Source organism: Lycorma delicatula, chromosome 1, assembly GCF_047948215.1.
Source record: "Lycorma delicatula isolate Av1 chromosome 1, ASM4794821v1, whole genome shotgun sequence".
Classification (NCBI taxonomy): Eukaryota; Metazoa; Arthropoda; class Insecta; order Hemiptera; family Fulgoridae; genus Lycorma; species Lycorma delicatula.
This window is the reverse complement of record NC_134455.1, coordinates 56,257,819-56,270,529: the sequence shown is the minus strand read 5'-3', so window position 1 is coordinate 56,270,529 and position 12,711 is coordinate 56,257,819. Positions and strand designations below refer to the sequence as shown.

The 12,711-nt window shown below is 30.4% G+C and overlaps 1 protein-coding gene across 1 annotated transcript in view; it reads right to left on the bottom strand.

The window, feature by feature from the left end:
- LOC142318382 (uncharacterized) overlaps nucleotides 1–12,711 on the bottom strand; it is a 167,817-nt gene that overhangs the window by 24,387 nt on the left and 130,719 nt on the right. The window contains exons 2-3 of the mRNA XM_075354966.1: nucleotides 7,669–8,063; nucleotides 5,839–5,947 (exon numbers count right to left, since the gene is read on the bottom strand). Coding sequence (XP_075211081.1) covers nucleotides 5,839–5,947; nucleotides 7,669–8,063 — 504 coding nt within the window. The remainder of the gene's footprint in view (nucleotides 1–5,838; nucleotides 5,948–7,668; nucleotides 8,064–12,711) is intronic.

Sequence of the window (12,711 nt, the reverse complement as noted above, 5' to 3'; positions counted from 1 at the left end):
CTACAAATATGTCATTCATCTTATCCTCTGAAGAAATACCTAACGTTGGTCTCGGAAGTAAACAAAAAAAAGTAGGCCATTTTTTTTTAGATGGATAGTTTATTTAATTATTATAATGGCCTCCTGGGTTGGGAATTAATCAGGACTGCCTTCCTGGTCCTTGTTTATTATTTACAACATAATTAATTTAATTATTATAGTTTTTTTACATTTATATAGTTTATTTTTGTAATATCTATTTGTTTAAAACAACTGTTGATTTGCTGACATTTTGTTTGTTTATTTTTATAGAGGTTTGCCATTGGTCGGATCTTGTTAGTAAACAAACATCGTACTGGTGCTTATATTTTCGTTGATTGTTTCTGTTTCAGTGTTTTTATTAGTGTTTTAGAGTTTTTGTGTTTTATGTTATAATGTTCGACCAGGAAGGCAGACGACAGGGTAGGCCCAGGCAGAGTTTGAAGTCGAGAGTTCCAGCGTTCCAAGTCCTAGTAAAGTCAGTTATTTTTACACAGATTTGAATACTAGATGGTGGATACCGGTGTTCTTTGGTGGTTAGGTTTCAATTAATCACACATTTCAAGAATGGTCGACCTATGAATTCATTTACACTCATACATATCATCCTCATTCATCCTCTGACGTAACGGTAATTATCGGAGGCTAAACAGGAAAAAGGAAAGAAAGGCCCAGGCGGGGTAAACTCAGTGAGGTCGTTGCTTAGGTGCAATTCGACGATTCGTCCTCTTCTTCTGGACAGGAGGAGCCGCAGGCTGGGGCGTCAGGAACGTCTGTACATGCTGGCAAGGGTGTTTACATGCAAGATTTTGAGAGAATAGCTGGGGAAGTCGGAAATTTAATTGTGCTCACTAGGGCATTTAATGAAAGCCTTGATGAGTTGCTAAAGATTATAGAGAACTCTAGGACTGCTCGAGGAAAAAATATTCCTAAATTAAAGTAGCTTAAGCTGATCATGATTGCCCTGGAAGAGGGGTATGAGCGGTTATTTATACCTCCCGAGTCTCAGCCGACTCGGGAGGTTGTGGTGAGGGAGACAGTTTCGGTTCCGGCTCAACAGCCGATTACAGTTCCACAGCGCAAACGATACGCAGATATTTTAAAAGAAAAGCCCGAGGCAATTCTGTTTCGAAAACAACCGGAGGTGGTCTTCGTAAGTTTAAGGGAAGGGGCAACAACTAAATCCAACAAGGAGATGGACAAATTCCAAGTGGTCCTTAAACAAAAGAGGTCGAGTTTGAAGATTATTAATATTAAAAATCAAAAAAGGGGTTAGTCGTCATTGCTTTTAAGGAAACCATTAAGGTTATTTCTGACCCTCTACAGTTCTGCAAGTCGGTATGAAAGTCGACCCTAAGAATAAGAGGCGCCTAAGAATCATTGTTTATGATATAGATCGATGACTATCTGAGGATGAGTTGATGACTCACATTGGGGAGCAGAGTATTCAGATAGACGAGGCTTCTTTCAAGTCTGAATGTCGATTATTGTTTAACAGGGTGTTAAACAATAATCGACAGAGTGTTGACTGGGTATTGCCTACCCAGTAATATCTACCGTGGTATGTAGGTAAGTAATATTTTATTTAACAGATTCAATAAGGAGAGCAGGTTGTTTATAAACTTCTGTTCTAGTCGAGTTAAAGAATATTTAAATGTCCAGCGTTGTTTAAATGCTGCTGGAATGGAAATAATGCTAAGTTCTATAATCATCCTGCGGTATTTGCTCATTGTGGCGACGAGTGGCACTAGCGTGGCGAGTGTTCTAAGAATCAAAGGGTCCGACTTGCATTAATTGCAAGCGCTCTCAAAAAGACCACAAGCACCCTGTCAATAGTAAATTGTGGGGGCACTATCTGAGAGCTGTTGAAATGAATTACAACTCAGTATTTAACAGTTAGATTTGGTCAGTTAAACGTAAAGATGCCTACATTGTTCAAATTGATCTTGCTGAGACAGCGCAAAGTCGAGGGTTGGATGTTGTTCTGTTACAGCATCCATACTTGGTATCTGGTCAATTACCAAGTTTTTCTCGTTGGAAGAGATTTTATTTTGGTTCAGATAGCACGTCCGCTGTTTTCTGCAGAAGAGAGGTTGATTGCGTCTTCATTCGGCAGCTCTCAAATAATCATCACGTTGTGGTCCGTGAGGATGTTCTGGACTTGCATCGTATATTGCAAGAGCATATTTTCAGTATAAAGATCCTGCTGATCGTCATCTTGAAGTCAGGGATAATATCCTTTGATTGTCTGCTATTAGTCTAATCCTTATTGGTGCGGATGTGAACGCTAAGTCACTTTTGTGGTATAGCGGTTTCACCGATGATGGCGGTGAATTAGTAGAGGGCTATTTAATTCAGCATAGTCTTCAGGCATTTGATGTACCTGGGAAGTTGCCCTCCTACGCAGGTAATATAGACGGGCGACGGTTGTTTGGAGGAACGAACATCAATGTTACCATCGGTAGGTATATCCCTGCCAATGTTTGTAACTAGATCATTGCTCAAGCGGTCATCGATTGATTTTTTATGAGATTACTGGTGGTTTGAATGAGCGCTACCAATGTAACGTTCTGGTTCAGCAGGGTCGTTTTCTGCATAGACAAGCGGACTGGTAAAATTTGTTGATTTTCTTTCGGCCAGGATTCGAGTTTTGGATCGGAGTTTGGAGGTTTTGGATTTAAAGGACCTGTCGGCAGTGTTTATTGACGCCGCCGAAAACTCAATTCCCGCAGTTTTGGTCGAGAGAGACTTGTTCTATGGTGGAACAGGAAATGAATGTAAACGAAGTGTAATCTTGTACATTCTTAGATCGACTATTCCTGAGATGTGTGGTTAATTATCAAAGAACACTGATCTAGTATTTAAATCTGTGTAAAACTACCTGCCTTTACAAGAATTTTAACCTTAGAACTCTCGATTCGAAATCAACTGATTTGCGATGACGAGTTCACTACTAGACCAACCCGGTAGGTTACATCGGCAAAGCTACTAATCCGTACTAACGTTTTTTTTTTTACGAGTAGTCAATTTAAAGGAACTTCAGTCAGAACAAAATTCTGCCATAAAAACATATTAGCATCACTCGATATTACCTTGTTCACCATTATAACAAGCTTCTGATTCTATATGGATTCAAAATCACATAACTGTCCTCTTTTGCAATAACGTAGGATAGATTGTTAATAGACACATTTTCATGTTGATTATTAGTACAATTATTATTTGAGTCGTTTGATTTTATAACCTGAGGATAATGAATGCGTCATGAATCTTAAGTCTGTCAAGGCTCGTGAATTGTCAGAAGAAAAGAGACGTATTCTATTTTTTTTATTCAACTGTAAAAAAAGATATTCTCAATAACACTCAGAAAAATATAAGTAACTTTCTACTGTTCTTCTTATACCCATGGACGTCTATCCTCAAGGGAATTCTGTATTTTTTTCAAAATAGCAGATCAAGCAGTAAAACGTCATGTTTTTCTAGCCAGCGCCTATAATCCTGAAATGCAGTATAGACTGGAAATTAGGTATATAAATCTTGATTTCGCAATATTTCTTCACTAAAAACGTAACGATTTTTGCTCAAAAAGTGTTAAAAAACCCCTAATTTTTATTACACAAAATATAAAATTTACTAAATTTCATACCTTGTACTAAAATTATTATTTGAGATTTTTTTAACGTAAATCTTTATTTTAATTTGCGAATGAATCACTTGTGTAAATTAATAAATAGAAGTTTTCAAAAAGTTACTTTGAGATTATATTCTTCATTTTCCTATTAGATAACTTATATTTTTATCTATTACTGTTTTATTGTATTGTATAATTTATTTTTATTTATATTATCAGTTGCATTACAAGTATTACAAGTTGCATTACTATAAATAATCAATAGCTGACTGTGCGGGTAGTCCACAAGATGTAAAATGTCTGCAACATGCTCTTATCTGTTGATTTTATTTACAAATTATTTTTAATATTACTGATTTTAAGAAAGAATAGTGATAGGTTAATAAAAATTAAATAAAAAACCTTTAATTTTTATCTGTGAAGTAATGGAATATTTCACAATAAATAAGCCGACTTATCGGTACTAAAATGTGATGAATTTTGGATAACAAAACCAGAAGTCGTTTCCCTTTTCATTAATATATTTACGTGCGATTTCCTTGACCCTAAAAAAAATTATTTATGACTGTTGACTAACTGATAACAAGTACAAATTTTCATATTCAGAACCGATCAAAAACGAAAGGAAATATTAAGTACCGATAGAAGGGTTAATATTTTCAAAAATATCAAAGCGGAATTAAAAAAGAAAATTTATCTTTTTTTATTATACAGGATATACGTTTGCTCTTTTATTTTAATTTTCCCGTAACCATTTAAAAAACACTTTTATTTAAGTTTTTAAATTGAAGGAATCGTTTTAATATCTGTAATCTTAATCTGCAATCTCTAATCTATTTAATAACTGTAATATTTTTCTTATCAGGCAATCAATGCTTAATTATTTAATTTATTCTTACACTTTGTCAAATAGATAATGTGATATCTTGATTTTAAAATTATATTTATTTTCTAGATGACCTATTTGCAGTTTATTTAAAAGTGGTAGATTTCAATAATTTCTTTTGTTTTTTTTTTAAACTGTGTAATTTTTTTATTACGTATGAATGATGGACTCAGGTTTGAATGCTTATTTAAACATCGATAATTAAATTTTAGTGTGTGAACGAAAAATCAAACTTTCTTACTGGTTAACTGTTATTTATAAAATATTTATGAGTTCAGTAACGAAATTTTGCTTATCCTTTCTATTTTTAGTTTAACGAAGAAAAAAAGAATAAAAACAGAGACTTCTATCTTTTTTTTGCCTGAATCATTAAGATGTTATTTGGGAAAATAGGGCAGCGATGGAATTACTCATTCAAGTGTTTGTTTCATACGCATAATTCAATAATACCACAATAACTGATTTAACGAACAAGTTTTTTTTTTTTTTTAATATTCTGGTATGTTCATTGAAGGTCCTTCATTAACGAGATTAGACTACTTGAAGACAATCTGCTACTGAAATTAATCTTCCTCTACAGATTTATTTTACAATGCACGAAAACTTTGCCACTGTATAGATTTAATATTACTATCATTATTCATCGTCAAAACAACTTCTGTACGATACATTTTCATTTTTACAATGTTAATTTTGATGAGAAATCAACCATAGATTTTGCTCAATAATATTAATTAGTGTCGAAAAAATATTATTCCCTTGAATTTTGATATGACAATAACTACGGTTTTTTTATCAATTAGTTTGCACGAAACAAGATAATGTTTGTAAATAATATTTCTGAAAATAGTTAAAGAGCTTAGTGAAAGGGTAAGGTGCTTAATTCTACAAGAAAATCGCTTTCCAAGCGCACTATGCATATTAAATGTCAGAAATCGATTTTATAATGTACTCAAACATTTCTGTGAAACTGAAAAAAATATTTTACGTGATTCTCTGAGATGAGAGGGAGTTTATTATTCTTCTAGACAATAGATTTAGTATTCCGTTACCTTTTCCTAATTGTATCATATTGCTGATTACAAAGAAGAATTAACTGCTTCTTTTTTAGTACGATTGTAATTTCCGGTAATATTTTCCAAAACTTACACATTCATAAATACAAAAATAATAGAAAATTTCCAACAAATCTTACTTATCAAAAAGGCATTTTTCTTAACATAATGGCATTTTTACTAATTAATACTAAATTGTGTTTCACGTTGCAAATTCTTCTAGGCTACAATACAACATAAAAACGTACCTTCTCTTGTATTTGTTTCTTTGATGAAGAAAGTTTTTGCATCTGATGAGTTCCAGATAAAGAATGAATTGCCGGTTTGTTTCTGGCGTAACTGGATTTATGTTTCTCACTGAACATTAATAAAAATAAAATAAATTATACGTGAATTAGTTGAAAAAAAAAATTATAATTTATATTAAATTTGTTGCATGACTTTGTTGCATATGAAGAGAAAATTTTAGTTTTTGTTGGTTGTACATACTTTAGTAAAAATTGACTGAGAAATTATGAATTGTTTTTGTGTCAGATACTTGGTATTAGGCAAATAAAAATTCATAATAAACACTGTGTTGTTTACTTCATAAACCATTTATATTTTACACTTTGAATACAAAATATATACATTTCTTTTAAAATATGTATTAAATTTTTTTTTTTAATTAAATTAAATCTCAAACTTACTGCACCACAGGTGTCGTTCTAACTGTGAACATTACTTGTTGCTAACAAGGAGATAAATGGAGAGGATTGTCTATTTCTGATATCCGATAAGTCCAGAGTGGAAAGACGCTAAGCTATAAGTCATAAACAAAGTGCAAACAAATTTACAGTTAGTGCCATTAGGACTCCGTGCCCTGTTTTACAGCGGGCATTTTAACATTATTTTAGGTGGCGACAAATTGGCACATGGTCTTCAAGAGTAAGACGTGCGACAAAGAGTATTACAACAAAAGACTTAAAACAAAGAGTCCAGCGAACCGCAGACTATGAACCTCTAAATAACAAACTCGGTTTTTAAATCTAAGGCCTAGTTCAATCCACAGTTTTATGTGGCCTCATCAACATTTACACACACGTCTTTCTTTCTTATTTTTTATGTATTTATTTTTATTTTTCTGTAATGTTTAAAAACTCATTCTTTTTGTATCTTACGCACTCTCTTGTGTTATCTTATTTGTTCAGTGCAAAAGAATTTGGTGTATCATAAAATCTATTACTTTATTCATCAATAAATAATGTGCATTTAATCTATTAAAACTAAGAACTTAAGAAACTTTAAGAACTTAAAAAATTAAATTCAAAAATATCTGCACATAACAAACTTAGTACTGCTACCGTTTTGTCTTACTCGTTAGCATAATTGTAAACTTTTTTCTTTCTTTTATTCCTTTCAAATTTACCTCTACCCTTATTACTTTTTGATTTGATATCTCTTAGATTCAGTAAAGGACTTGATCGATCAAGTACTTCCTTCTCGTGTGTGCTATTCCAGGCCGTATACCTGTTTGTGGTCGAGGTCAAGTTCAATGACCTAATGCAATTCCAAAGTCGAACACTTTCTTCTTTTGTAATCTGGATATTGAATATTCAGATGGCCGTAATACAATTTTTTCTGTTTACAAACAGAAAAGGTATTTTTTTATGCTGATAAAAAATGCAATAAAAATAAAAATCTATCTTCATTAATAAATAAGAAATTTGGAAAACTAATATTCTGCAACACCTTCCTCCTGAAAACTTGTTAGTTTTACTGGAAAAAGTCGGTTTATCAAATTTATAATTAATTATTTTAGTTCATAATTAATTTGAACTCAGGATTTACAGACTGTAAAAATCGACAAGTTTAGAAAATAAGTTCAGAAGAGCATCGATATATTTCAGACTTATTGGGGTGATTACCAATCAAAATTGCAAGGAAGCCTACAATAAATTCATTATTATATATTTCAGTAAAAGAATTATTTTAGGGAATTGTTTTCGCAAACAGTGTTCATTTATTACATTTTTTTTTATGTTTAATAACTTAATGAACCGATTAAAATTTAAGAAAAAACATATACATATACTCACATCCTTCTTTTCTTATCAGAAGATACATTTTCTAAAACATTAATTATTGATCTCTCATCAGATATTTTAGCGCTAGAATGAAGAGTTGATTGAAAATTTTCGCGTGTTTTTAAACTATTTTCATGATTATTATGAGAAATAATATTTTTAGCTAATAAATTTAAATTATAAAAGGATTCCCTTTTTGTGCGTGTATCATTTTTACTGTTATCTGATAAAGTTAATGAAGAAGAGGCAATTTTTGAAGGCGCTGATACCGGTACAGGTGTGTTATCGTTATAATTTTCTTCGTCATCATAACTCTCATCCTCATCATTATTTGGATCGTCATATTCCGTGTATTCCTCTTCATACTCCTCTTCTTCTTGAGCTTCTCTTGAACTCTCACTTACGTTCTGTAAAAAAAATAACGATTCGTTTGTAAAACGGTGATTAAAAATGTCATAAAAATATTTTGAGATAAAATACTTTCACAAATAATTTTTAATTGAGGTAATTAATTCTTAGATTACGTAAAATAATTCTTAAATAAAGTATTAACAAAAATACACCAAAATGAAGACACTTTATTCTAACAACATATCTCGGAGATGTCTGCAAACACGATCATAAAATAATACTACAATTACTGATATCTACAGAATAACAACAAACAAACAGTTATGAAACTTACGTAAGTTTCAGATAACCTACCCGAGATGGCATATCTAACAACATTTAATTTCTCACTAAACATTTATTTAATTACAAAATTTAAAAACATTTTTATATGGATAGGCTAATAAGGTTTTGACTGTTTCGATTGTTTGATGTTGAACACTATCTGGAAGCGTACAAAAGGAAATCTAACTCAACACGTTACAGGAGGAAGCTCTAAAATAAGACCGAGAAGGCGGTAGATAGGTTGTGTTAAAAAAGACTTGGAAAGCAGGACAGTAGTGCGAAAAGTTTTCAGGAGGTGTACTGAAAGATTACAATGCGTGATCTGAGATCTGCAATCACAGTATGATTTGCAAAGAAAATCAGTAAAAGGAAAGATTAAAAATAAAAGTTACAGAAAATTATTAGTAAGTGCATATTCACTGTGTATAAGTCGGTTATTCACTGCACTATTTAGTTAAGATAACAATGATATCTAGTGATTGAAGTTCTCCGCGCCATCACAACTGCGCACAGTGAAAATTCCATAATTCCGTACCGTCTATATGTCTAGCCGACTTTCCTCAGAGGCATATGGATTACGAGTATTCAGGGTTTATTCTTTAGTTTCTATTTACAGACTTCGCTTTACCAACGTTACTTTTACATAGTTATTGATCACATATTAATAATATAATTTTAAGATAAGACCTTATTCTACGTATCTGGATTATACAGCAAGGTCAAATCTCTAAAATTTCCCTTGCGGGCTCAAATCTGATGTGTGAAGAATTATCATAAATATCAACATGTCCGGAATTTTACACAATTATCATAAAAGTAAAGTCTGTTATAGATTTATTTTTCAAGATATTATATTGTAAGTTATTCAAGTTCGCTTACTAATTTTCCTGTACAAACGAGGGAAGTATTGAGATTTTAGGAAAAAATGTTGAATGGTTTTTTGTGTAAATTACTTCTTTTGATTATCTCATGTAATATCTGAATTTCATAATACAAATTAATTAAATATTCAAAACAATATAGTATGTTCCGAAGATATGTTTACTGTAAAAATACTTTGACAGTGATGGAGAAGCACATAATTAATTAATTTATATATCTCTATCATCTCTCTTCGATTTCAACCAATTTCTGAAAAGTGTGTGTACGCGCTCCCGCTTGTGTGCATGTATTTGCGCACGTGTTACATATGCAGAGGGGGACTTTTATTTATATTTTATTTGAGTCCAGTTCAGTTCAAGAAGACAACTCGTCTATTATTTGGGATTTAAATTCTTCTTATTTTATTGAAAGGTCGATTACATTTTAAGCAAATATGAGTAAACAGTGTTTCCAATACGTAAAAATGTAACTAAATTTTTAATAATTTATTTTCTATTAGTTTAATCATATTTACAATTAAAAATTAAGATAAATTACTCATTACAAATAATATTTTATATAAATTTTGTTAATAATCTCCAGCGATATATTAATCGCCCTAAAATATAAAATAAAAATTCAGAGAACTAAAAAATTTAGAATTTCAGAGAAACTGGAAGAATTCTAGAAGCGAAATTCATAAGTAATTGAAATTTATTGTATAGGTTGGTAAAAATTATATGAAAGGATAAAATACTATGACAACAAAAAATGAAAGTAATTCATACTTGCTAAAAATTATTAGAAAAATTAAACGCATTCTTCAAACTATGGAAGTTACCCATTTTATTTAGCTTATATGAATAATTTTTGCCTTTAACAGATCGTTAATGTTAACACAAGTATACTTCCGAATCAGATAGAAATACAAGAACCACAGATTACAAGAAAAAAATCTGGATATAAATTCAAATATTCTTAACAAAACAAATATCAAATATAATAATTTTAATAATGTATTGTTTAGAGGAGCCAAGGATATTTAGAATTTGCGGAGAGAAAAGTGATCGAGTTGGAGAAGCTATTCATCTAATTACGTACTTATAAATTGCTTATGGAAGGCATATTAGTGTATTTTTCAAACAATGTTTTTTATCAATATCAGCTAACTTTTTATCTTTTATTTAAAAATAAACCTTCAGGTATGTATTATTTTAATATTTTCTATTAATAAACAGAATACTGGAAGGAATCGATAAGATCTAGAAAAGGTACTTTTCTCTATAAATCATCTAGATCATCTGCAGGAATAGAATCCTAACAGCGGCCGCTGATTTCTACTATTCCAATTAAAACTGAAAATTTGAAATTACGAATGTTTCTAAATTTTTGTACAAAAATTTCTAAACCAAAGTAACCGCTTTTAACTAAAATTTAATTAGAAATAACGCATGACTTAATTTAAGATTTATAAGTTCAGAAAAGTAGTTTTTCCTGAAAATCACTATATAGCAAATACATTTTCATTCCATGCCGTATTCTATTAATTCATTCGAGCAAAATATCATTAATAGACTGGGAAAGCCTCAAAAGGGGTTGTTTTATTTTGTCCTGAAAATCAGGATCCTTGCTGACAATCGAATCCGAGATTTTCAGATTTAGTCAGTGATATTATTGACTGATCCTTCTTCCTAGGCAGTCTGTTAAATTATTATTTAACTACAATATATGGGGTTTATTTTTAAGAAACGGGAGGTCTAAAGAGTAACAGATTGAAAATATAAAACCTTTCTGCGGCTTTCTTTGAGGGCATTTTATCTACAAAAAAAGAATTGCATTTATGAGCTCTAATCAGAACAGTAAAAGTAAAAAAAAATTTTTTTTTTTTAAAATGAAAATAAAAATGTCATCCTCTGAAAAAAAGAAATTTAATATATAAATAAAAAATTAAAGAAGTCACAGCTGTTCAATTAAACGAAAAAACTATGTTTATTTTGAAATGAAACATTGTCTTGATGTCTTCCATCTGTGTCGTGATACAGGCAGCACTGTAAAACAAAACATTAATAATAATTCAAAATTGGATGGGTCTCTTAAATGAGTAAAAAATAATGTCGAATTTAATTTTGTTTAAAAAAACATACAAAAAAATTTTATTTTACATTTTTTATCGTAAAAAAGCCGTAGTATGTATTTCATTTATGTTTAAAATGTAATCTCATAATTAATTAAAGTTTTGAAAGTTTTATTTATTTTTTTTTAGTTTTCTTTATAATCTAATGCTGAATAAAATTATGGTACTTTTCCGTTTCTCCACCCCAAAAGTTTGCAAGTTTTTCAGTCGAAAATAACTCAAAATAGCAGGAAATATATTGATATTAACAATAACCAGGTTGGAGAAATAACCCAATAATCCGATATAACAATTTATATTAGCATTTTTTAACCCTTTATATTTATTTATTTTATAAATATATTCTAACCAAACTTTAACCTACGCGCGCTTCGCTTACTATAATCTTGACTAATTAACAGTAATGTTTTGACTATTTAAATAATAAATTCAGTAATTATTGCAATTATTTGTTATTTAAATAATCAAAACATTACTGTTAATTAGTCGAGTTTAGGGAGCAAAGCGAGTGTAGGTTAAGTTTGATTAGATTATATATCTAATAATTATAAACAATAATACTCATATTTTTAATATGTAAAATATGTTAATATTTAGAATGTTTAAAATGACCTGTATAAAACACCATGTTAGTGTGTTATCAGGTTAATGTTATTGTTAATATCAACATTTTCTGCTATTTTGAGTTATTTCCAGGAGAAAAAGTTGCAAACTTTTGAAGGGGGGAGAAACGAAAAAGTACCAAAAATATTATTTTCGTTCACTAATAAAAATTATAGAACATCATAATTTTATTACCAAAAAGAAAAATATTACTAGTCTATGAAAATTGTTATTCAGACATTCTGCTAAACGGTAAGTTCACAATGTAACATTTTTTATGGAACACTTTTATTCCCATCTTCAGTATGAATTTTAAGAAAATATTTCAAATCAAAAACCAATATTTATGAGGATAATATTTTTAAATTTACTGTTATAACAACCGTAGATTCAGTAAATTTGATGTTCCTTTGACTACTTTAATTGTAAATAGATTGAAAGAACTTAGTATTTAACTTTTAAAAACGTTTGTAAAATATTTCCAACACAGTAATTAACCACACATCTCACGAATGGTCGACCTGAGACTATACAAGACTACACTTAATTTATATTCATACATATCATCCTCATTCATCCTCTGAAGATTACCTTAATACTTTAGAAATTCCGAAGGCTAAACAGAAAAAGAAAAAAATAAAGTAAAACCCTAAAAAACGCAGGAATTCTCACAGCTGTAATAACAGGTGATTAGCGGCGACATTTAGCGCTTAGAAAATTTACAAAGTTATATGAAAAAATCAAAACTGGATGATCAGCTTACTGAAGTGTTAAAAAATAAG